Source organism: Onychostoma macrolepis, chromosome 21 (genome assembly GCF_012432095.1).
Source record: "Onychostoma macrolepis isolate SWU-2019 chromosome 21, ASM1243209v1, whole genome shotgun sequence".
Lineage (NCBI taxonomy): Eukaryota > Metazoa > Chordata > Actinopteri > Cypriniformes > Cyprinidae > Onychostoma > Onychostoma macrolepis.
The window spans coordinates 16,486,359-16,513,959 of record NC_081175.1 but is presented as its reverse complement, the minus strand read 5'-3'; the positions used below and the strand labels follow the sequence as shown (position 1 = coordinate 16,513,959).

Genomic DNA, 27,601 nt, shown 5'->3' with positions numbered 1-27,601 from the left:
ATTTCAATTAAAATGAAGTTTAGATTTTTAAAAACATTAAAAAAAAATTCTAGTCTTTTCATCAATACTTTTATCATTTTATGTGATCATTTTTGTATCATCTATATTACTTATATCATCATAAATTATAAAAGAATGATAATAAATTAGGCATTATTATTCTACTTACTATTATTGTTGTTATAAATTAAACAATATAATTATTTTATTTTTAAATATATAAATTATATTGAAATGATCATTTATAGTATTATAGAACTGTACATATAATTGTACACACACACACACACACACACTTGTATTCATATCATTATGGGGACATTCCATAGGCGTAATGGTTTTTATACTGTACAAACTGTATTTTCTATCCCCTTACCCTAACCCTACATACCTACCCCTCACAGGAAAATCTCTGCATTTTTAGATTTTTAAAACACTTAACTCTATGATTTATAAGCTTGTTTCTTCATGGCAAAATGTCCCAACAAGGTCAAAATTGGCTGGTATTACTATACTTGTGGACACATTTGGTCCCCATAATGTAGTGAATACCAGTACACACACACACACACACACACACACCCACACACACCTTCAGCTGGGTGTTAAAGGCCAGCACTTTTCACAGCATGTGAGAAGATAAAGCACAGCACTCTTTGAGGAACGTCTGAGTAATTTGCTTGTATCTAAGGTTAGCCATCTCCCTCGAGATGAAGACTTGACTACACACAGACACATGCTGACGTCTCAGGTTCCTTAAGCTCTGAACGGGCCATGAGGGAAGATAGCTGTGTGTGTGTGTGTGTGTGTGTTTATAAAGATGGGGTGTCCAAGTGGTTGAGATATTATTAGGTCAGACCAACCCCTTCCCGCTGACAACGCTATGATGGCCAAAAAAAGCCCAGAGGGTTCGTGGAGCGTTGGGAGGAGAGGGGGTTTGGTGTGGAAGAAGCAGAAATGGCCAGCAAAGGTGAGAGTCTTCCACTGTGCAGGGATCGAGCTCTCCTGGGCTATATTGTTAACACGTGTAATGTGCTGGTACGTGAATAGTAGGTTGGCAGAAACTGAGTGTGTTGGCGAGGTGGGGGGACGGGGGGATGGGGGGTAGGAGATCAGATTGAAGTTGATTGGTGTACACTAGAGTTATAGTAATACTGCTGACTGGTCAGCACATCACACAGGACTTCCCAATGGGAGCTTGGCAGGCTGATGGGAATCTGATGGATGGAATGCCTTCAGGATCCGACCTATGCATGACTCTAGGATTTTGTGGCAAAGAAGGAGGCATTGAAGTCTGAATGAAGGAGGTGAGATCTTCGCTCAGTCTTATTTTGGCAGTGCTGGCAGACGTCTCCCCAGAGAGATTCAATCTGACCCGGCCATGTTAGGCTGCAATAAAGTGCTTTAGCAGGAGTGAAAGCCATGTGGAAGATTTTATGCAGAGAAGATTTCAGAGGGTTTGGATTGATCTGATAAAGGCTTGTTCAGCTTTGCACCAGTGTGCGCCACAGCACAGATTTGCACCTGCATTTGGAGGATAATCAGAATCAACAGCTGTTGGGGTCTATTGGCTTCACAGGGGAAGGGGCGTGTAAATGCACACTGCCATTAGCTGTTCCACTGTGTTTGTGTCCATGCACTCTCTGACACGAAGGCTTCTTGTCCATTTATGTCATATGTCATGTGTTACATAATTATAATTATAATTACAGCAATTGTACAAAATAATGTGCAGATTCTTTGGTACAGATTAGTTGTTCATGTGCAGAGAAAATTGAATGTGTTTACAGACTTGACATGTTTGGCCTGTGGTGTATAACGTGACTAAGCTTTGTTGGACAATTATGTGGTTTCATCAAGTGTTTCTGGCAGAATCCTTGATGATCAATGTAATTATAATCAATGCTAAATGAAAACCTCTAGCAGCTTTATTGCTTTTATTAAAACTAAATTTCAGGTCCTTGACAACTTTAAGGCCACTTTTAATATTTTGTTTTTGGATACTCACTATGTACTCTACCCCTCCCATTACTGGTAGATCTCATTATATAAAATTTCTAAATACATCCAGGTCAGACTACAACTGTATCACTCTCAACAAATGTTGTGTTGACACAGATGGCCACTCATTGCTAAAGCTTCCAGCAGGCTAACAAAAAAAAAAAAAAAACTTTTATTATTTGTATATTGACATATGACATCAATTTTGCTATCTTATATTTTTTTCCCCTTTTCAAACATGACAAATGACCAGAATACACATTAAGGAAAAAGAGAAACTTACTTATTGTCTTCATTACTGTCACATTATTTGACAAAGGAAAATCAATGTTTTTTCAATAATCAATGTGTCATTTTCATAACATAGTGCGTAGACAATATGATGACATTTGAAACAATATTTATATGTAAATTGGCTTCATTTATCAAATTAAAAGTCCTATGCATTGAAAAGCCCAGAGTGAGGGATAGGCAAATTTTTTATTTATTTAGTTTTTAATTTTCCAAAATAACTGGATTTAAATTTAGATGAGAAAAGACACAAAATAGATATTTTATTTAACATTTTATATACTATTAATTCTAAAGTGAATTAATAAAACTAAAATTTGTAGAAAATGTAGAAAATCTGCATTTGTAATTTGATAGTCTGTTTTACCACAAAAAAAAAATAAATAAAAATTACCAGACACCCTGTGCAAACATGCATATCTGACCACCCAGATACTCCACCACACATCCCCCTTTAAGACCGACTTCAAAGCAGTGCTGCATGGTCACTGCATTTCTCCCTCAGTCTTTTCTTCTCTATCTTTCCATCACTCTGCCTCTTTATATGTTTATTTCCCTGACATTTCACGCATTCATTTTTCTTACCCTCTCTAGTGGTGGATCTGGTATACTGGCGGGATGTGGGGACCACCGGGCTGGTGTTTACAGGTTTGGTTGTGGGTTTGGCTAGTTTGTTCCAGCTCAGTGCCATCACGATCCTGTCCAATCTCGGTTTAGGCATCATGGCCTTTACTCTCCCTGTACGCTTGCTTTACAAAGCCATGATGCTTGTCCGCCTCAGTGATGGATCTCATCCTTTTCAGTGAGTATATGCTGTAAAACAAATAAGTTTTTACACAGATTTAACCCTAAAGGTGTAACTAATTCTGCTGTTTACTGTACCTCTTGAAGCAGATGGTGAAGTAGCAGAAGTCCTGTCAGTGTTTGCGTTGATTAGTTTTAAAACCACTTGTGCAGTTGTGGTGTGCTATGAAAACAACAACACTTGTTTGTGTGATATTGCTTATAAAGTTACAGACCCCCAGTCTGCCCTATTTGCAAGCTGGTTTCAACGGATGAGTTCACTCATTTATCAAGTTGATCATGGGTTAAAATATTCATTCTTGAGATGCATAACAGATGTGCAGATTTAAAACAAATATTGAATGATTTGGCAGGAGCTCGACGGAGGGAAAAGCAACTCAAATAAGTCTGGATTAATATATGTAATCTTTCTCAGCTGGTCCACTTTTCTTTATTAAAAAGGTCATATTTGGATGAGGACCGTACGCTGACAGATGAGGACACAGTTCGCATAGCGGAACAAATCGTTCTGCTGATTGCTACGGCTGTCACCGAGCTGAAGAGGCTGTTCTTCATCGATAGCATCATGGACTCAGTGAAGGTCTCACACGCGTCTTAAATATTTCACCTCAGCTACACCGAGCGGTTTTCACGCATTTACTGCAATTTATGGCCTACTTTCACCACATCAGGGGATACTACTCACTTACGTAATTAGTCCTGATATGAACTATTACCATGTGCTTTCATTCCCAAAGGCAAAGGTTCTGTGAGATTAAGCACGTGTGAAAGTAAAGAAATTCATATTTGGAAAAGAAAAATTGACCTTTATTATTATAAGAACATAATGTTCCTGGTACAGCAGGGTGCTAGCCATAGATTCAAATTCCCAGCAAACACAAATACCGATAAAAATATATAAGCTACCTTCAACTTAAGGTTAATGTTAATGTCTTTGGATAAAAACATCTAAATGTAGAGTAAAATCAAGTAAAATGATTTAAAACCAAATACATTGCTTTTATCTGAATGACTGTATTTTATTTGTTTGTGTAGTTTGTTGTGTTCCTGTATTTGTTGACCTATGTGGGGGTCCAAGCCAATGGTCTCACGCTGTTGATGACCGGTAAGGATATCCTATTGAAATTTGTAAAGATTCATCACAAATTAATTCTGACCTATTGTCAGTAACTAAACAGAGTCAGAGTGATGTGGATCATACTTTATCAAGTATTACTGCATTGTTGTGATGATGCATGATATTAACGTACAGTAATTCATCACCTTTGAACAGGTGTGATATGTGCCTTCTCTCTGCCACTGTTGTACAGACTTCAACAGGTAAGTGTGTGCCTCATTTGGTCTTTACACACAGGCCTATATATAAAAAAAAAAAAAAACCAATAAATAAATTGGGGCTCTATGCATTGTGTGTGAATGTGTAAATTGCGCCTTCTCCTCATTTTCCTAACCAGAAATTCACTTATTATGAGATCTCACTACTTTATGAACATATAACCATAGGCTATTTCAGACGTAGCACTTAGTTTTGTTTCCATTTTTTCACAGAAAAGGATCGACAAGATTGTCAAAGCAATCAAAAAACTTGTAGAAAAAGGCACTGAAATGTAAGTCTTTCATCATTCTGACATGAGCCATAATGAAAACGATTCAAAGTGAGCCAGGAATAAAGGAATAGTTCACCCAAAATGCTGAAAAATTGCTGAAAATGTACCCATTCTCAGGCCATCCAAGGTGTAGATTAATCTGTTTCCTCATCAGAAAAGATCTGGAAAAAATTTAGCATTACATGACTTGCTCACCAATGGATCCTCTGCAGTGAATGGGTGCCGTCAGAATGAGAGTCTTGTGAAGCGAAAAGCATAAACCATAAAAACACTTCCTCCAGTGAAAAAGTCCACCACTGTTGGACATCAAAATCACATTAAAATCATATTTGTCTAAAACAGTTTTGGACTGTTTTCACTAGTAAACGGTGTTTGAACTGTGCATATTTCTCTCCTGATTAGGAAGACATTACTTTCACTGGAGAAAGCAATATTATAAATAGTCGACTCTTAAATACTTTAGCTGGAAGCAACAGTTTTGAAGCTTAAAAACATCATAATGATGGATTTGTTTATTACAGTCACACAGCTATTCACTACACAAGATGCTAATTGGAAATGGACTGGAGTCGTATAGCTTACTTGGACTCTCATTATAGTGGCACTGGCACCCATTCACTGCAGAGGATGTATTGGTGACGTAATGCAAAATTTCTCCAAATCTGTTCCAATGAAGAAACTAACTCATCTTGGATGGCCAGAATCAGTACATTTTCAGCAAATTTTGGGTGAACTGTTCCTTTAAATGTTTAATTTCTCCCTGCAAAGACACAAATGATAATCAAACCACTTTTGTTATGACTTCAATTAACTAAAACAACCATGGTTTACTTTCTTGAATTTATCATATGTTCTCCACTTATCTTTTCTAGAGTTGATCTTGTGATTTCACTGGCCAAACCTCCACCAGCCCCAGGCCCAGCACCTTCCCCTGCCCCCACAGCAAAACATAAACAGAAGACTAAATGAATGGGAGGGAGAGAGAGAGAGAGAGAGAGAGAGAGAGAGAGAGAGATGGGGGTGAGGAGCAGAAATGTGGAGTACACTGAACAAACAAAGTCTTACACTGCAGCTGTAGCCCTGTGAGTTCAGCAGGGTCGGGGGTTTGGGGGTTATGAAGGAGCGTTATGTTTTACAGTACGTTTCTTACGGTGCTAGGAGATTCTTCAATAGGTCTTCTGAAAAGAATTAAACAACAGGCTTCTTCTTGAAGCACACTTCAGTCAAGAGAAGTCCAGGTGTATGTCTAATGTATTCATTTAACTCAAACTGTCAAACAGCTGTGTATTATTTATAATTATTGGTTCATTTTGCCAGACAAGGCTTTTTTTCTACTGATTTTCATAGGAAAAGTTGGACCTAGTGACAGTTGCTAGTATGTTTTTGTCCACTAGAGGGAACAATGAGACCATACAATCATAGCAGTTCTGGGTCAGGACAGCATGTTGCAGAAATTCTGTCATCTAAATTTAACATTTTTTGACAATTACAGTTTCCACTGGGATTGTGCTTATAATTCAGGCTTTAATATTTAATACTTAATGTTTCAAATTACAGAGCAATTCAAAACTAATTTATAAATCGCTTTAAAACAAGTCATGTTTTGCTTCCCTGACTTTGTACGTCTTTTGTGCAACATGACCCCCAGTAAACACGTTTTCAATGTTATTTGCCTTTTTTGTAGCCTATCTGACAACATACAAAACATCACATCATATATTTTCGGCCTTGCACAGAAATGCTTCTTTTGTGGGAAATAAGCAGCTGCTAAGGATGCAAACTCCTTCGAGAAGAGTCCTAGGAACAGCAATTTGAAAACATTCAGTTACATACTGTTTGCAGATGACATTCTAATGCTGAACAGAAACAAATATAGGATGCCTTTTGATGTGCAAATACTTTCATGCCAGAATGGTGATAAACAAAATCTGGTAATTGTCTTCACAGGCTTTTAAGAGAGTATCTGTACCATCCATAAAATGACATTGCTTCAAAATTTATGGAGGAAACTGTTTAGAAAGCACGAAAAGAACATCTCGCACACTACGGGAAGACAGTTTCATGCGCACTGCAGGAACACTCAGGGATGCAAGGAAAAATAGCAATACTCCACTGACAAGAACAGTGGCACTCAGAGGAACATTTTGTATTCATTGCTGTTTTAAATAACCTACTTCAGGCTTACTTCAGCTTTAAACAGCCCCTGTGTGTCACTGTTTGTTAAATGGCAGTAGTGGGAAATCTCTAAATGAGGATATGAGGAAAAATTACATTTTAGAAGGTTCACTTTATTAAGCTATTCAAATTTATTAAATGCCCTGTCTCACTGGATCATGGCTGAATTGTCTGTCTATTGACTCTAAGGATTTTTTTTCCGACTGTGTTTGAAGTTTTAACTACATATTTTGTATTTGAAATATATATATATATATATATATATATATATATATATATATATAAAATATATGATTTATTTTAGAATATATACATATGTTTTTTAAGCACAAGAGCATAAGACAGTAAATAATTTATTTGGCTCTTTTTTTCAGTAATATCTGAAATTATGCAACTAAAATTAATTACTCAATGACTCCATGAACTCCAAAACACCCTTTTATTGGAAAAAGATGTATTATAATGACCTGACCATAATTTCCAATAAATTTTCAACTGCAGCCAGATCACCTTAGTGGCATATTAAAATAAACAGATGCTCATTGTGCAAGGCAAAAAAGATATGATCAACAGACTCCCTCGAAACTTTCTTATATCATCAAGCTGTCCTTCTTGTTGAGCCATATGTCAGTGTTTTGCTTTTTTTTTTTTTTTTACTCTTCTTCTACTGATCCTGAATGCATAAATACACTTTTGGCTTAGTGAAGAGATATATAATATATGGAACAATTGGGAAAACACAAAACTAAAGTTTGTAATTTATCATATTTTTTGACAAGCAATGTTCCCACACAATGTTGCACGTGATGTGAGTTAAGATTTAAAATTGCCCCCAAAATGTAAATTTTTATTTCTTCACAAACAGGATCCATTTTTTTTTCAAACCCCCTGATCATAAAGCAAAGAAATAAGAAGGATATAAGCTGTAATTTTGTCCATGATGACATCCTCACAGATGATTCTGCCAACACATTTTGGGATTGTGGTTGTATGAAAGCGGCGGAGGGAAATACTATCTCGAGTGCGTCAGCATGAATGAGCTCTACTTCTCGCACTTGACCAGAAACATCTGCAATGAAACAAAATAAATAACTAAACAGAAAATAACTCAAAATGCCTTAAAGTGACAGGAAATGAAGAATCGACTGGCCATGCAATTCATCAGCAGCCATCAGACACAAACAACACAAGATTCCAGCTGAATCAGACACGGATACACACCTTGAGCCCATTAAAGAACACTAAGCCGTGTATTCTCAATTGATAGAACATGATCTCACAGCAGGATTTGCCCAGCGGCATTATGGGAAAGAAGTGGAAGTAGTGCACTACATTTGAGTGCTGGTCATTCTCACTAGTCGTACACGAGGCTGACTGGCAAAGATGCTCTAATTGAGTTTTAGAGAAAGTGCTTTCACAGCAAGAACTGCGTCATGGAGAGATCATTGCAAGGTGAGTCACAGAAATCTCTTTTTATAGGTCAGGAAAGTCAGAATTGGACACATTTCTACCACAATGGCTGAAATGAATGACATAACTTTACTAATTCATTTCATAAGAAGAACAATCATTCATTGCTTGTTTAATATTATTGATTGTCTAAATGGATCCTCGCTTTGCAACAAATGCTTGTTCATTGATCATACACTCCAATGTTTTTTTCTCTCTATATTGATGTGTGCTCTTTGCTGAGAGCTCTTGTACATTTACAGCATGCACCCATCTCACTTAGACGGGGATGTGTAACACAAATAGAGGTTTTCATACTTTGCAAACTACTGACCTCCTTGACTTGTAATTTTAAAGCGAGCCATTTCAATTAAGAGTTAAACTCTTTCTCGCAGTCCTTTTGGCTTTGTGAAAGTCGCTTGAATGATTTCATTCACTGAGCCGAAATGCCACAATGACCCCCAATAATCACTGGGACAGACTGAGAGAGAATCTCTTTGTTCCTGAGAGAGGGAAATTATTCAAGGAGTGAGTCTAGGTGGCTATGGTTGGGTATCCGGACCGGAGGAAGGGTCGGGAGAAGGGAATGTCTCGGACTATTCCAGCTGTCCCTGCGGATACATCCATCCGGAATGCTACAGGCCGAATAGTGTTGAGATTATGTTGCTATCAGCAGGGATACAGTAGGTTCACTAATGTCTCAATCATACTGAGGCTATATGAAGCAGCTGTCGCATTTCTGCTCTATGCCATTTTTTCATTCACTGTGTCAGAAACATATTTTGTTGTCAGTTTATTGAACTATCTTTACTCCAAGGTGGTTTGACATAATTGCACTGAAGGTCAAATCTCAGATATGCAATCCAGATTGCTGAGGAAGCTGTGAAAATAGTCAGAGAAAAACACCTGGAGAGGCCTGTGCAGTGGCAGTCTTCAGGGACTGGATGGACAAATGGAGAAATAGCAGGACAATTGAGCGAGAGAGCAGGGGGAGAGAGAGGGGGATGACGTATTGAGACATTGAGCAGAATCAATCGTTCACGTGACCATCCCCCACCGTAGGGCACCTTGATCCCTCCGGTGTTAACAAAACACTTGCATACACATACTCTCCTTTATAACACCAGATGTATCCTCCACAATCTCGGTGTCCGAGCCTGAATTGCCTCGGCATTCACTAACAAAGAAAAATGTATGCTATTTTTGGGCTCCTGTAAAAAAAAAAAGGAAGAAAAAAAAAGAAAGCCTCACTGTTCTAACGGCCAGAACGGAACTGAGAAAAAACTCATAAATAATGATTAGAAAGGAAGAGAAGTTGGGTGAAACAGTCTCACAGTTTCAATCCAATAAGGGCAGTGCCTGACATAGCTTGGTCTAACAGTAGAGAAATCTCAAGGGTGTCTGGATAAGAAAGACATAGCGCAGTGTTATATTGTAAAGAACAACATTTTGTATTGATTCGTATACAGCAAAGTCACTGCAGTGGTTTAGCTTCAGGTTTTTCCTCAGATATTACATTGTGTTTTTCTATTTGTATAATACTATTTTCTAGTTTGATGCTGTCATTCAAGTGATCCTGGTTGCATTTGCACCACATGAATATCTATTTATTTCATAAGAATATTTCTGTCTGTTTGAATAAATAAGTAAAATGTTTCAACCTTGCAATTAGACGTCAATGTGTTAAACTGTTTTGTGAATATTGTTTTTATATAAAACATTTTTTTTTACCTTTACCATCTCTGAGTATCAACAGCTCCTTTGAATCACATTCGGTTACTATTACCTACCCTCTAAAAATCCATTTTGTAGCTGTTTATCGTCCTCCAGGACCACTAGGTAACTTTGTGGAAGAATTAGATTTATTGCTCTCAACCTTTCCCGAGGATGGTACTCCCTTAGTTATACTTGGAGACTTCAATATCCACCTAGATAAACCTCAGGCTGCGGACTTCCACACTCTACTTGCCTCTTTTGATCTCAAAAGAGTGTTAACTATGGCTACTCACAAATCAGGCAACCAACTGGACCTTATTTACACAAGACACTGCTCCACTGATCATGTACTGCATACCTCGGATCTGCATTACCACACTGCATACCTCGGATCACTTCCTCCTCACTCTTAACCTCAACATGATTCCTGACACATCATATACCCCTCCACAAGTCACTTTTCGACGTAACTTGCGCTCACTCTCACCCTCCCGGCTATCTGCTATGGTTTCATCTTCGCTTCCTTCCCCTAAACAGTTATCATCTCTTGATGCTAACAGTGCTACTGATACTTTCTGTTCCACTCTGATGTCTTGTTTAGATACTTTCTGCCCCTTATCTTCCGGGCCAGCATGTACCACCCCTTCTGCCCCTTGGCTATCTGATGTTCTTCCGCGAACATCGTTCTAAACTCAGGGCTGCAGAAAGGGTATGGCACAAATCACAAAATCCTACTGACCTTAATTTATATCGATCACTCCTCTCTGATTTCTCTGCTAATGTTTCCACTGCTAAAACGACATACTATCATGACAAAATTAACAATTCGCCTAAATCTCGCATGCTCTTTAAAACATTTTCCTCCCTCCTTTGTTCTCCTCCTCCCCCTCCTTCATCAACTCTGACAGCTGACGACTTTGCAACATTCTTCATTAATAAAATTACAAACCTCACTGCACAATTTTCCACACCACTATCTATCAAACACATCTTACCAGCAAACATACACTCGTTCACATCCTTCTCTCCTCTCTCTGAGGCAGAAGTCTCTAAACTCATCCTTTCCAGTCATCCTACTACTTGTCCGCTTGATCCTATTCCATCTCATCTCCTTCAAGCCATTTCTCCTGCAGTTGTACCTGCACTCACTCACATAATTAACACATCCCTTCACACTGGCATTTTTCCCTCAGCATTTAAACAGGCTCGTATAACCCCACTTCTTAAAAAATCTACTCTTAACCCAACTCTTTTAGGGAACTATAGACCGGTTTCCCTTCTACCTTTCATTGCAAAAACACCTTGAACAAGTTGTGTTCAACCAAGTCTCTGTTTTTCTCACACAGAACAACCTCCTGGACAGTAACCAACCTGGCTTCAGAAGTGGACATTCGACCAAAACTGCCTTGCTCTCAGTTGTTGAAGCCCTAAGACTTGCAAGAGCGGCTTCCAAGTCTTCATTACTTATCTTGCTGGATCTGTCTGCTGCTTTTGATACGGTCAACCACCAGATCCTCCTGTCAACCCTATTGAGAAAGGGCATCTCAGGAACTGCACTCCAGTGGTTTGAGTCTTACCTCTCAGATAGGTCCTTCAAGGTATCTTGGAGAGGTGAGCTATCCAAGTCGCAACATCTAGCTACTGGGGTGCCTCAGGGCTCAGTTCTTGGACCACTTCTCTTTTCTGTCTACATGGCATCACTAGGTTCTGTCATTCAGAAACATAGCTTTTCATATCACTGCTATGCTGATGACACTCAACTCTACCTCTCATTCCATCCTGATGATCCGACGATAGCTGCTCGCATCTCAGCATGTCTAACAGACATTTCTTGCTGGATGAAGGACCATCACCTTCAAGTCAACCTAGCTAAGACAGAACTGCTTGTAGTTTCAGCAAACCCATCACTTCATCGCAATTTCACCTTCCAGTTAGGCTCATCAACCATAACTCCTTCAAAAACAGCCATAAACCTTGGTTGTGATTAATGATAAGCTGACTTTCTCAGACCACATTGCTAAAACTGCCTGGTCCTGCAGATTTGCATTATACAATATTAAGAAGATCAGGCCCTTTCTCTCGGAACATTCAACACAACTCCTTGTTCAGGCTCTTGTTCTGTCCAGACTTGAATATTGCAATACTCTCTTGGCAGGTCTTTCAGCCAATTCCATCAAACCTCTACAATTAATCCAAAATACCGCTACAAGATTAATCTTTAATGAGCCGAAAAGAACGCACGTCACGCCTCTGTTCATCAATTTGCACTGGCTACCAATAGCTGCTCGCATTAAATTCAAGGCATTAATGTTTGCCTACAGAACCACCACTGGCTCTGCACCCCTTTACCTAAATTCATTACTTCAGACTTATGTGCCCTCTAGAAGCTTGCGTTCTGCAAGTGAACGACGCATTATTGTGCCATCCCAAAGAGGCACAAAATCACTTTCACAGACTTTTTCATTAACTGTTCCCATCTGGTGGAATGACCTGCCCAACTCAATCCGAGCAGCTGAATCCTTACCCATCTTCAAGAAACGGCTAAAAACTCATCTCTTCCATCTTTATTTGACCCTCTAACTCCAGCACTCTCTAACTCTAGCACTCTCTATTCTAATTTTATTTTATCTATCTGTCTTCTTTTAAAAAAAAAAAACACACATTTGACCCTCTATCAATTGCATATTTATTCTCTAATTGCATATTTATTCTCTAATTGCATATTTATTCTCTAATTTTTCTTGTAAAATTAATACTACCTTTCTTTTTTTCTATTTTATCTACTTGTTTCTTATTTAAACAAACAAACAAACAAAAAAAAAACACGGTTTCTTTTTTCTATATTCTATCTACTCCTTTTCTTTAAAAAAAAAAAAAACTTTTTATATGTACTGTGCGAGGCTAACCAAGACTTGTAACAGCACTTGCATGTTGTTGCTCTTTTGTTGGTTTTGATTGCTTCTAATGTCCTCATTTGTAAGTCGCTTTGGATAAAAGTGTCTGCTAAATGACTAAATGTAAATGTAATGTAAATATAATTTTACTATATCACTATAGTATGTTACAAATCTATATCTTTAATTACACACTGTCAAGAGGACCTTAGTAGATAGTGAGAGATTTAGTTTTGAACTCAGTAAGGGATTGGAATGATACACTGGGTGAGACACTTGATGTCTTGGCCACTTGACTACACATGTAAGCCACAGGAGGCAAGTTTCAAGACTGTCCTAGGTCTGAAAAATGCAAAAGGTCAATGTTCTTAATGCACACTAAATCCACACTATGGCTGCATCTGAAATTGCATACTTCCCTACTCTATAGAGGGCGAAAGCCAGTATGTGAAAAGAGTAGTATGTCCAAATACAACGTATTCAGAAAACTGTATGCGAAAAGCTTCCATATGACCCACTACTTCTGGTGAGATTCTGAAGTGTGCATCCAATGGACACTTTAATATCCCAAGAGGCCACGGGAGATGATTTGCGAATGACAGTGAAACCTAATAAGGCCTTATTAGAAACACCACAATTAAATATAGTAGTGTCATCTATATAGAGACTACTGAACAGACATTTATAAATATATTTTAAAAGTGCATTAAAGATCTCTAATAACTTTTTAGAACACTATGATTTAGTGTGTCCTATCAGGTAATCAAAGGTTCTACCCACACTTGCAGTCTTCACACCTACTTGAACACTAGAGCTAAATACAGGGAATACGTCATGTAAGTAGACAAGTGGTCAAGACAAGAGCAAAGACTAAGTGAGAATGAGTCTGTTTAGTGAATCATTTACATTGACTCAAGAACCGGTTCATAAGAGTCATTTCCTCACTAGTTGACTCGAAGCCCAGCAGCTGAGGACCACTTTTTACTTTAATAATAACACACTCACAGCCATAAGCAGAATTATTGTGTCTCTCCATTATTGCATTTTTATTGCCAAAAGACAACAGGCACTTAATGGTGACAGGCTTTATAAACAGCTGTTTTTCATCTAGACGTGAGATAAATGTGGATGATTTTAAGTTCTGCTGCAGCTGTCTGGCTCCTCTTTATAATCTCTTTAGGAAGTTATGATGAACCTCAGTGTCCCATATGCTGACACAAATCAATGGATGAATGAATGGCTCCGCATATCTTTTCATCTATCTTCATCTGATATCTTATTAGACAACAAAAATATGAGTCAGCAAGTAAGAGGAATGTTATTTCACTGTCCACTGAAATGGGCCCAATGTAGATGTGACTGATGAAGTCTTTATCATACTGAATCAACGAAGTATAATGTACCGAAAGCCATCCATTAGCATTGCATGGTAGTTGCTCGGCTCTCTGGTGTCTTTGCTTCATGGGCTGTCATTCCGGGGTTGTGCAAGATCATGCTAGTGTCTGTTTTGCTCTGTGAAATTAGATCCTAGCAAAACCACAGCAGAATGAATCGCTGTGCGTTTCTGAATGAATAATTGTTTTTGAACGACTCTGTTGTTTGAATAAGTGAATGATTCATCACGCGTCGCCATCTACTGGCTAATGCTGCTATAACATGATTCTAGCCACCTTATTTTTACGTAAGAGTGGGCCTGTCATTTGTAACTTTAATATGTCGGTGTCATTATTTCTAGTTATTTTACCGGTTATATCATTTGCATGTAGGCCCTATAATCATAAACACAATGGTTTGTCGCCTAAATTGTTTTATCGTTTACAAACAGTTTACTTTCCTATAGAAGACTGTTTTCGTCGAAAAAAAAAGGTAATTGCAATTTTTTAAAAGGTATGGCTAATTGTGATTTTTTAAAAACTCAAAATCTCACAATTCTGACCTGCTATAAAAATTCAGAATTACGAGACAGTCAGAAAATCAGAAACTCGAAATTGCAAGAAAAACCAACACATCCTTGACCCCTTTCTGAATTATGCTTTTTCTTCTGAGTATATGAAGACTACCACAGAGTTTGTAATGAGACACCAGTAATGAGACACGTTTGATGTTCCTTTGTCTGACAATTTGTCTGTCAAGAACATTGCATCCCAGTCCTAACCTGAGCTCAGAGTTACCTCAGCTATTCCTGTTCCTTACGTCAGCTCTGTCTCTTAAAGACAACGGGGTGACTTTCAGCTCTGAAGGAGAGAAAAGAACAGGAGGAGGCCCATAGCACCTCTTGCTCCATCGCCATAAATCTGTAATGTTGGACTATGCTAACCATCCCCCACTGTCCCCCTCTCCTCTTCTCCCTTGTCTTCTGTGGGGTTGTAAATCTGTGCTGGACGGTCACTCTGGGGCCAGCTGACTTAATAGTTTAATGGCCCTAGAGCGTGGCAGGTGTCCAGTATGGCTGCCGTTGACTGCATCTCCATTACGTGTCAGTGTTGAAGGTGGGTTCAGAATGCAAGAGAAGGAGAGATGCAGACAGACAGACAGGGTTTGGGACATCACAGTTTGTTCCAGTTCTAATAAAGTTAACCAGTCTCCTGATAACAGTTGCAGGACAGAATTTCTGGATGTACTTTGCTGTGTTAAGAGACACTTTATGGCCCTGTTTTATACTTCAGCATTGCGCCAGAGATGGCCCGCGTTAATCTAAAGTGACAAATGGCTTTTCACAAGCAACTAAAAGAACTTTTTCTGCATTCCCTGCTGGTTTTTGGAATTCACAGAGATATTCTGGATTAGTAGGATAATGTAAAGCAGACTCTCTATATGAACTTAAAGTGGTCTGTATAGTTTAAAGGGTTAGTTCACTCAAAAATTAAAATTAATTGAAATGAAAGACTAATGCTTTAAAGATTCAAAAAGGACAGAAAAGCAGCTTAAAACAGTGGTTCTCAACAAGGGAGTCACAGTATGACAAAGTTATTCAATACAATTAATACTTATATTATTATTGATAAATTAAAATAACATAATTATAAATATAAATAACTTAATTAAAATGCTAATAAATAAATTAAATCAATAAATCCTATTTCTTTTTTTCTTCTCTTTATAACTATATTGTTTCTGTTTATTGAAAAAAAAGAAAAGACAAATTAACAGTTCGTCATAATTATAGCAGAAATGGAGATATCTTACCTGGGGGCCCTTTGAGTGAAAAAGGTTGAGAACCACTGGCTTAAAATGATCGTAAATGTGGTTTATATAGATTAATACCAAGTCTTCTGAAGCTGCCAGTTAGCTTAGTGTGAGAAACCGACAGAAAATGTGAACTCAACAATTAATAAAGAAAAAATTCTGACCAATTTTGTGAACCTATTACTTGTAATGATCCAACTTAAAAGAAAGAAAGATCTGTTAAAAAATTGGACGTTGCTGTGATAAACAATGGACTGGCATGATGACAGTGAATAAATGATCTCATTATTTAAATTTTTGTGTGAACGGTTGTTTAAGATATTACTTTACATTGTAGTCAACCAAAAATGTTTCATGCTTGCTGGAAAGTAGAGAGGAGCTCAATATCTACATATTTTAAAGCTCCCAAAGGTTTCGTTCTCCGAAGATACCATTGGAAAAATATTTATGCAACATTCCACATTGTGTCTAGAGTCTCACAAAACCGAGACTTTTGCTGGAACGAGAGAACATTTGCTTGTCCAGAACAAATACGAAATCTCTCACGTGAAAATTATAGACCTCAGCACCTCAAATCCCTCAGATGGCTTCTTAATGTGGTAAAATATCAGATCCACCGCAGGTCAGACACACAAACAAGAGATCAGGAGACAAAACTTGAAAGGATATACAAGCTCTGTCAAGAAACGGTAGAAGAGTGCATATATCAAAGCATGGCTGTCTCTGGTTTGTATTAAGTGATGAGAAGGCTGTTATATTATTGCATGCTCGGTAATAGATTTGGACTGACAGGATTTGGACAGGATTAATCCTGGATGAGTCCAACCTTACACTTTACTGTGGGACTGACACATTTTTATATAGCGATGGTGGATGCATTCCAGAAAGGTGACTCACCGATACAATAAACAATGCTCTCATTGAGTGTTTGGGGGTCCACTGGCTGACATTTCCCCGAACGATGGGGCCAGAATAGTATAGATTGCTCCCTGGTGGCCACCACCTCATTAAAAGCCTGCTGTTTAATGGCTTTGCCCATCCAGTTGCCCAGCAGATAACCGGTTTGTTTACCTACAACACAAGTCATAAGTTGACACGCAGACAGAAGTCTGTGCTGAAAGGCTCTTACTAGCACTCCTGCCGCCCCATTCGCTGTCTCTCGCGCCTTCCCAGAGAGCATTTTGCGGTCTGAGATTTTCCATCATCGACTGGGGAAAGTCGTCCAGCAGTCTTGATGACTATAGAGCAGCGTTTTAAGCATTCATCAGGTTTTACAACCTATATTTGACTCTCAAACCTCTTTCTAATAAGATTGTTTGTGGATTTGAGAAGTAGCAGCGCTGTCTAGTCAAGGCTTATAAACTCTGGTTAGTTATTTTAGATGTGTTTGCTGCAAACCAAGATGGACAATGACGTCATTTGATAATGTGCTACACAATAAAACAAGTCTCGTATGTACTGGTTACATCACTTTATTTGATTATTGGTATGATGTAATGCAAAGATTGCTTTGGTTATGAGATTCAAAGTTCACGCTTCACTACATTGAATGGAAAAAAGTGGACAAAAATGATCTAATTGAGTTTAAACATTCAAAAAAGCCTCTATTCACAGTTTATTGTGAAGTACACTGATTACGAGCTTAGATATTAACATTGTACATAATACAGTATCTACACACATACTGTAGGCAATGACAAATATACATAAGCATGTGCCTTATGATTCAAATTCACATCTATATTCTTAAAAATAACGGTTCCAAAAGAGGGGTTTCACAGTGATGCCATAGAAGAACCATTTTGGGTTCCCCAAACAACCTTTCAGTAAACAGTTCATAAAAGAATGATTTTTATTGGAGTGAAGAACATTTTTCATGCTATAAAGCACTTTTCTTCCAATGGAACGGTTCAATGGATGTTAAAAGTTCTTCATGGAACCGTATAGATGCCAATAAAGAACCTTTATTTTTAAGTGTTATGTACATCACAGTGTATACAAAAAAAAAAAAAACTTATGGCAAATGACCTCTAGCAGTCACTATTTGTCATAAGCAAACAAATCAAATCTCAATTTGTCAAACGTAAAATGACAACTGGTCTACAATGAAAAACAACATTTTACTGAGGAAAAAGTCCTTGTGTAATGCAACATATGATTAAAACAATTAAAACAATGATCCCTAGAGAAAAATAGCATTTTGTACAGTCTTGGACATTTCAGCTGTAGTCGCCCTTGGTTTGACCACTAGATTTGAAATATGAGTGAACAAAGAGACTCATATAGGCAGCGTAGGTCATTTATTTTTATATTGGACTACACTTTACATGTTAAACAAGCCAGAACAATTACACACATATGCTGCCATGGTTTTCACTGTGCAGTATACATACCAGTAATTATATACACCAGTAATAGTTCAGTGTCCTAATTACTGTAAAGCGGTGATTTTGTTTTGCTCCCAGCATTCTCGTAAACAGTTCTCACTTTGGGGCTGGCAGTGTGCTGTGATTGACACGAGGACGCTGTCACACGTAGTGTTCTCTATGGTTGATGTAAACTTGGTCTGCCCCAGTCTGATGACATATCCACTCCTGATAGGACAGTGAATGGTGAGTGGGGCTCTGGAGGTCTCTGCGAGCCACCCTGCCTGGAACCCGTTCAGCCAATTCATAGCACCTCTCCATCCGACGAGCCTACAAATGACACAACAGTTATAAAATATATTAGTATGCATGTACGAACTCATAGAAAAAGCCAAAATATTATTAGCAGCTCCCCTGGTGCTAATGCTGTTATACAATGAAATTTGCTGTTTAATGTGATCAGATAGAAAGAATTTTTTTAATTAAATCAGGGCTGTCGATTGAAATTATGGAAAATTAAATGTTTTACATTAATAAATTACATTATATGAATATTTGCTTTAAAAGCCCACGATCATCCTTCACTGGCCTTTCAATAAAGCAAAAAATAAATAAATAAATAAAAAGTAAAATAAAATAATGCTTCAATTGCAAGGTAATACCATATTATTGAATTTACATAGAGGTCAGGGACATGCTTATTAGTTGAGCTATATTTCTTTATTATGTTAATAATACACCATATAAACACATTGGCAAAATTGGCAGTTTCTCTGCTGAAACACTGAAAACACTTAAACTAGGCTAAAATGGTCTTCTAGTCCCCTTAAAACGATTAAAACCAATGATCTTTGAAGACCAGCAGACTGGTTTTGCTTATTTTAAGAAGGTTTTGGCCACTTTTCACAACACCAGCTTGCTTTGGACCAACTTGACCAACGTTTTTGTCTGGGTGGGAGACCATCCAGACCAGTTTAAACCAGCAAACCACCTGAGGCCGGTGTATTTTTCAGCAGGGTAATGTGTTGGATGGGTGAAAAAGCCAGAAAAGAGAAAAAATATTCTGGAAAAAGTCAGCTAAAAGAGAGCATATAATCACTCCTTAAATAATAAGGAACATACCAGTGGTCATCTTTCAAATGCAGCTCCTTTATAAAGTACCATAGAAGGAAAATAATTCAGACGGTAGAGCCGGGACCCTCACAGAGTAAACACAGCAGAAATACCTGAGAGAATGAGGCCACCTGAGGGGCCTGAGAGGCCAGTGGGATGGCAGGAGGTCTCTCTGTATATGGAGGAGGAGGCTTGTGAGTTGGAGGGAGGTCAATCCTGTAGAGCAACGAAAACCAACAACAATCAGTGGACGTACTGTATATCACTGACTACACATGTTGCATGACTTACGGTGACCCTCGGATATCTGGACACATTTAGGCCACACAAATGTATGAATGTCATAGCATTACATAAAATATCAAACCAACTGGCATTTATTTCGTAGAAATACACTGTTTAGACACTATTTTCAGGCTAAACATTTCACAAAAAGAAAGTTGTTAGATCGTAATACTTTTTGGAGTGACTGTTTTGTCTTGATGTCAGAAGATGGAGGAAATGCTGGTCAAGACTAGACTAAAGTATGAAATGTGTTTAGTCTGAGGAACAATAACAACCACACCTTCTTTTAGTTCTGGGAACAGAATGGAACTTTTTGTCCGTTTTACATCCACATCAAGACTGCCAATTTCTCGAGCCCAACACAAAATAATCCCATTTTTAAGGTTTTAAACGAATCTGAGAGTCTGTGTCCCAGCTCCCACACTTTCTATGCAAGGTGCCACTTTTGACTCATTCACCAGCCGCTCAAAATGGCCTCCATGTCTCCAAGCTCCAACAGTCTCACTGAAACATACTTTCTCATGCTCTTTGGACCTCTAAAGCAAACACCAGCAGGCCACAATGGACCCCATCTAGAGTAACTTTGTGTGGGTACACATGTGGGCGGAGGTGTATATTAGGGATATACATAAATACAACTGGAGCCCATTTTAAAACTCCAAACAATACTGAGAGAAATGAAAACAAATGACTTTGTCTTCTGGTTTGACTTGTGAATCACTGCAGTGGCTCTCTAAGAACATATGCAATCCAAAAAAAAAAAAAAAACACGTTTACATTTCCTTTGAACAGTTCCTCATGTGTTGATGTCCTAAACTTCTATAGGACATTTACATATACATGCTCTACAAATATATGCTGCTCTCCAATGCATCAAAAACTAAATGAAATGTATAAATAAAAGCTTATAAATGTATTTACAATCTGATCTTGACTACAACTAAACCATGATCATACAGGAATTAAATATATGCCCTGTGCACAGTTTTTATGGGATAATCTCATGCTTGACCTGTTTTTGAACCTACTTCTTTCCACAACCCCTCCCAAGCCTGCGTGTAAAGTACCAACTTAAAACACTAGCAAATTATTAAATGTACTACATTACCACTGCTGAGAACAAATGTAAATATTGCATTTCCTCACTTTATGCCACCATGTACAAAAATATAAATACATACATACTAATACCAAAAAAGATTCTAAAAATATTATCATCTGGAAAAGTACATACATTGCATTTTTACATATTTACTTGTATTTTTATACTAAGGTTCAAAAGTTTGTAGTCAGTATGATTTTTAAAAGAAATTAATACTTTTTTTTCAGCAAGGACACGCATACTAATAAAAAACGACAGTAAAAACTTTTAAATTGTTACAAAAAATACTATTTGAAATAAATGCTGTTCTTTTGAACTTTCCATTCATTAAAGAATCCTGAAAAAAGTATCTCAGTTTCCACAGAAATATGAAGATGCAGCAATTTTTTTTAACAATGATTATAATAATAATTAATTAATTAATTGCATTTTTGCTGAACATTCAGTTGTCATCACAAAAAAAAAAAATTATATTTTAAAATATAGGCTACTCAAATAGAAAACTATTATTTTAAATTGTAATGATATTTCACAGAATTTACTAAACATTTTTTAAATTAATTGTAGCCTTGATGAGCATAAGAGACTTCCAAAAAAATAAATAAAAATAAATATTCAAATAGATTTTAAATTTCTTTCTACCTACTCTTAAAATAGCCTATAAACTTTATTATTTAAAATAAAACATTTGTAATTCAATTCAAATGATCTTTATAGCTCTTTTCAAAATAAGCATATCACATATTGTCTAATGTAACAGTGGAATTCTGTTTTAATACATTGAAACACAGATTTTTTCCCCCTTAAATCTCTTATAGTACTCATTTGCAGCCTCCTGGACAGTTTGAATTTCGTTGCATGTTCCATTGACGTGACTGAGATGGTTTCCTGGTTCATCCTTTTTCCTCATCCATCATCTCCCTGTCCCATCGTTCTCAATTTACTTTCTTATTGATATCACCCTTCAATTTCTGCTTTAGTATTGATGAGTTTTGAAATGAAGCAATTTGAAAGGATTGGTCTCATATCTCTAAGAGCCTGTGCTATGATGGCCTAATGTCGATTGAGCTTCTGCTATGTAGTCCCAGGCGTTGGGAGGTCCTGAATGTTGCCCTTCCCTGACCTTGAATTCCCAGAATGCCTAATATATGGAAAGATACCTTTCCTCACTCCCTGGATTTAGATACTGCAGCATGAACCCAAAAGGTCATCCACAGAAGGTCATAAAGATAGTCTAGAGAGCCATTAGTGAACAAATAAGGAATCTTAAACCTTCGCCGCTAGTTTCAAAAGCACTGCATTGACAACCAGTGAGAACAAGCTCTTTAAATAAAAGGTTTGTTCACACCTCTTGGTTAAAAACCCTTGAGGGAAAACACGTGAACTGTGACCTCTCTTCATATATTTTCCCAGTGTGCATCCATAAGCTCCCCATTCCTCAAGGGATCAACTTTGCCTTTGTTTTTCCACTTCCTGTGAACATTAATCTCCAACCATTAGTAGTACATTGTTTTGTATAATTGATTTTCAATGGACTATCAGTCTGTCTAATGTGTCCCCTGCCCTTCCTACATGACGTCTAAACCGGACGGAGATGGAAAAGTGTACACCAGTGTTTTATGACTCATTAATTCTATATGGACTCACATTAGCATTTCCCATGAAAAGTTATAGCCTAAATAGAGGATTAAAAGCAGTCGATGTGATCCATGGACTAGAGAGAGGATATGGTGAATGTATGAGCAGGAAGAGATGCAGACAGGCCTGGATACTCTCACTGGATCCACCTGGATGTCCAAAGAGACCAAACAAGGGCCAAAATTTTAGACTTGCATCAAAGAGGGAATGAGATTGTATTGTTCTCATGTATTTTTCTCTCTTTTCATCTCTCTCACGTACTGAATACACAGTTGAAGGTCAGATTCATTTGTTTTTCTTCTCAGACAGCATGGAACATTTTCCAATTGTCTTGATTTTAAGCCAAGACCTTGACATATAAACTACTTTGATACTTTAAATGATGCCACATCATCTAGTGAAGGATAAATTCAAGGTCACTTTAGATGAATGGGAGCTATCAAAACAAAATCAAAACACAAAATCATCATGACTCGGAAAATAAATGTGGAAAGCTCACATAAATCCAATCAAAGTGGCAAAACCTTTAAAAATGTACCTCTTGAAGCATTTGAAGGAAGCACATTTTCTCATTCTTTACTATACTGGGTACAATCAGACCTAAATGTCAAGAGTTATGTGGACATTTTTTGCTTTTATTTCTGCAAAAGCGCCATGTGTCAGCGTCCCAATGCTGCTTATCTCTCGCAGAGTCCCTGCTGTCTCCAGCGCAGAGGCAGCATCATCCATCAGACCAAACCCAGCTGTCCCACCACACTGATCTGCATGCAGCCTGCAGCCAAAGCAAAGTCGAGCCAAGACACACGGAGGCTGAACAGGGATCAGCTCAAACAGATAAGAGCCTCTCTTTCACGTCTTCTGAGAGTGACGCTTCTGACAGCACTGCTGAGAAGTTTCAGAGAGGGCTCACTTTAAGATAGATGATGTTGATAAAGATAGCACAGCAGAAAACAAGTAATAAATAAAAAGTAACAGTCAACAATTCTGCACATTTGAAAACCTTAGGGGTCGTTCACACAGGATGAGTTCCTTTGTAATTGCTTTTATTTGAATAGACAATTAATTACATAAAAGCCATGAACCTAAATTTCTACTTGCTAGTCAGATGTGGATAGTGTTATATTTTAGTAATATTAGTAATACTGTATTTTATTTTGATTTCCTAAAGGAGAAAAAACGGTACACTACCGTTTACAGTTTGCAAACTGTTTTATACTCACAAAAACTGCATTTATTTAATTTAAAAATACTGTAAAATAGTGATATTGTGAAATGTTATTCTAATTTACAATAACTGCATTCTATTTTAATACAATTAATATAAAATGTGATTTATTCCGGTGGGTGCAAAGCTCCTGTCACATGATCCTTCAGAAATCATTGAAATACTGTATGGTTTTTATGGGATTCTTACATATATGCAGAGTAAAAGTATTTGTATATACTGTATATGCTGTCTAAAAGTATTAATTTCCTTTGAACAGAGATGTACATTTGATAAAAGTTAGTTTTGTGCATTTTTAAGAGCACATGCTAAAAGCCATGAACTCCAGAATGCATCCTGTGTGAACAGCCCCTTAGCTGTCATGTTTGGATAACAAGCTCAGGTCATATTACAACAGAGACAACAATAGAGGGTTTGAGAAAAAGAGAAAATTCTGAGACAAATTTTAAGGTCCACAAATCATATGGAGTCCAGACGTTTGAGCGCTGAGAATTGTCTGTCTGCTGCATTTTCCCTGTTCCTCAATACAATTTTCTCAGTGAACAGCTGTATCACGCAAGACTCCACTGTGACCTCATCCTCATGAGAACTGCATCCATCACTAAGGCTAGAAAACACAAGTTTTTGCTATGTTTGCTTAACTATTTATATTCCTGTATTTACACTAGTTCTTTCTTTTATAGAAAGCGAGAAGAACGTCCCATATTCAGTGTTATTTCTGCTGACATAAACACTAACAACCTGTGGTAAACTAACAATGGTGGGTCCTTGACAGAATAAAAACATCTACAACAAATCTATGCGGTCTTATGTGGGCACAATACATTTGTAAACCCAGGTTAACATTGTAATTTGCATATTTATATGGTCAGTAACAACTGGACGAATATATCTCAGTTTGTATTATTTGACTCCTCGCCCATCTGAAGCAATCTTGACAAGAAAGCTGTTTTAAGCCACTTCAAACCTACAAAAGCAAAATAACAGTTGGTTTCCTTCAGTTTGCCATTATTGCTTGATGATTTGACCATTTGTTGGACATTCAACAGTCATTTTTCTACCTAACACTCAAACTAAACAGCGTGTGAAAGTTTACTTGAACTTGTTGCAAAATCTGTGTGGGTAAACTTTCGCCCTCGCGTGAAAATCCCAATTACATGGAATCCTGAAAAAATTCATCGAACAATGGTAAATGTGACTGCACCTTTAAAGGGGTCATATGATGCGATTTCTTGTTTTCCTTTTCTTTAGTGTGTTATGTAGCTGTTTGTGCATGTATAAGATGTGCAGAGTTACAAAGCTCAAAGTCTCCCACAAAAGGATTTATTCTATCTAAAAGAGAAGGCTGATCCAGACCGGGCTAAAACGCCTCATTAAAACACGCCCCCACGTCTACTTCACGATGTGGAAATATTTGCGTAATGCCGCCCAAATGTGCACACAAAGAAAGGCGGCGTGGTTTCAGTAACTGCAGTAGTGTTGATGCAGCCATGTCAGGGAGACCCTGTGTGTTTCTATGCGAAAGCAAAAGCGCTCTATTTGGCCTTCCGAAAGTAGATGCAATTAGGAATCATTGGTTAATGTTCGAATTTGTGCATGCATTTTATGGACGACAGTTTTGTGAACCTAGGAGAGTACAAGGCTGGCTGTGCACAAAGGCTATTTCTAAAAAAAAAAAATGGGTCAATTCTGACTTTGCTATGACAATCTGGTGCTTCTGAATCAGCGACTGTAAGTATGTTTTGTTATTAGTATTTGCTATTGACTGTTTTGCGCAGTGTAGAGTAACGCGCCGTGTGTGTGTGTGAGGGGAACAGGGTCACATCACAGTGGAGTGTACAGCCCGTCAGAAATCATAGCACGTCAGCCGTCTTAACCGTGGCTTGTGTACTGCAAATACACACAAGCATCATCGCTGTGTCTGTCACGTGACTCTGTTCCTCTCTTGGGCTTGAACTGATGGTAAAACTAAGGACATTATTAACTGCCTTTATATTTACTTTGAAAGCTGAAGCTCGTGATTATGGTAAGGGACGTTACATTTCCGATCATAGACTGTAAAAAAGATGGACGACGCATCTCCGCTTCCTTCCACTATAGAAAAGTGAAGCAAATACATCTCAGTATGGCCGCTGCCATCTTGAGTAAATGACGTCATTTGAAGCCCGAGTCTGCGCAGTAGAGATTCGTTTGGAGCCCGAGTCTGCGCAGTAGAGTCGTGAGGTGGAGCCGCGGAATCAAACTCCCGCCCAAACTCCCGCAGACCCAATCAACCATAACGACACGCCCCGTTTTTATAGCATCAAATTACTAGCTAAAATCAAACATATCACAAAAACAAACAATTGAACATATATCAGCGTGATAACAACTGCCTTAAATTACTAAAACCATATTTCGGAAAATTGTATTGGAAGTGTAATTTATTTTTTTATTTTGACTGAAGTCCCATTCGTTTACATGGAGAGGGCGGGGTTTATGACCTGTACTGCAGCCAGCCACCAGGGGGCGATCAAAGAGCCAGCAGCTTCACTTTTAAGGATGAGTGAGACACACCCGTTTCCAAAAATGAAAATTCTGTCATTAATTACTCACCCCCATGTCATTCCAAACCCATAAGACCTTCATTCATCTTCGGAACACAAATTAAGATATTTTTGATGAAAATGTGCGCGCTTTCTCCTGAATGTAAACAACGCTGATTATGTTCTGGGGAAAGCTCACACATGCGTCATGCTCCAAAATGGTGGAAGACGTTAACTCGGGGAGAATTGTTGAATAAATTATGTTATTTTTGTTTTCTTTGCGCACAAAAAAGTATTGTCGTAGCTTTGCAAAACTGAAGTGGAGCCACTGATGTCACATGGACTGTTTTATCAATGTCCTTACTATGTTTCTGGGTCTACATTTCAGTTATGTTGCTGTCTATGCAGGGTCAGAGAGCTTTCAGATTTCATCAAAAATATCTTAATTTGGAACGACATGAGGGTGAGTAATTAATGACATAATTTTCATTTTTGGGTGAACTATCCCTTTAAGCACTGTTTAGTATATTATTGGTTGTCTAATTGTAAACAACTCATTCTAGCAATGATACTTTTGGCACAGTAAGAGTGTTGCTAACCTAGGGTTAAAAAGTAGTGATAACACTACAACTGTGAAACGCCCCTTACCCGGGGATTAATTAGTGCCCTTAAACCAAGATTAACAAGATGATAACCCAGGGTTAAGTGCAGCGTGAAAATCCCCATGGAACAGAAACTCTGAGGAGCATATGAAACCTAGTTTGGAGCTGCTTTTTGAAGGCTGTGGGAAAAGGGAGACCTCCAGGCTGGCTGAAATGAGACGTCTGTGGGCTCATGTCTCGAGACACTCTCAGTGACAGAACAATAAAGCGACTCTTTTTGCAAGAACCAAACAAAAACAACTGAAAAATCAACATGCAAGGAACTAGCTGAAGCTCTTCTGCCCACACAAGTTCTGCAATGATGTATCGTGTGGTAGTCTCTGTATACTGCAAAAGCAAATACACAACTGTAGTCTATTGTGGCTAGTCTCTCTCTGTGATGACATGCAGTTGCCATTCCAGGAAACAAAAGGAAACCTGATGTTACTCCCACTAAGAATAGAACATTTACAGTCTTGACTGGGTTTTCTGGGCTCAGTAATAATTGACCAGACAAAATCTATTATGGCTAAGGCAGCTAATCAAACGTTAAGCCATAAGGAGGTGCTGTAGCGTGAAATGC

The 27,601-nt window shown here is 37.9% G+C and overlaps 1 protein-coding gene across 1 annotated transcript; it reads left to right on the top strand.

The window, feature by feature from the left end:
* The first annotated feature begins 918 nt into the window (after window positions 1-918).
* On the top strand, window positions 919-6,984 carry rtn2b (reticulon 2b). Its single transcript, XM_058758033.1, has 7 exons — window positions 919-970; window positions 2,887-3,094; window positions 3,538-3,676; window positions 4,132-4,201; window positions 4,370-4,416; window positions 4,645-4,703; window positions 5,576-6,984. Exons 1-7 carry the CDS (start codon window positions 958-960, stop codon window positions 5,670-5,672), a joined length of 633 nt encoding a protein of 210 aa, XP_058614016.1. The 5' UTR covers window positions 919-957; the 3' UTR covers window positions 5,673-6,984.
* The last annotated feature ends 20,617 nt before the right edge of the window (window positions 6,985-27,601 follow it).

Excerpts from the sequence above, each read along its gene's own strand:
- rtn2b (XM_058758033.1), top strand. Across the intron at positions 3,095-3,537 it reads GATGGATCTCATCCTTTTCA|GTCATATTTGGATGAGGACC; the intron begins GTGAGTATATGC and ends TTTATTAAAAAG. Across the intron at positions 4,704-5,575 it reads GTAGAAAAAGGCACTGAAAT|AGTTGATCTTGTGATTTCAC; the intron begins GTAAGTCTTTCA and ends TATCTTTTCTAG.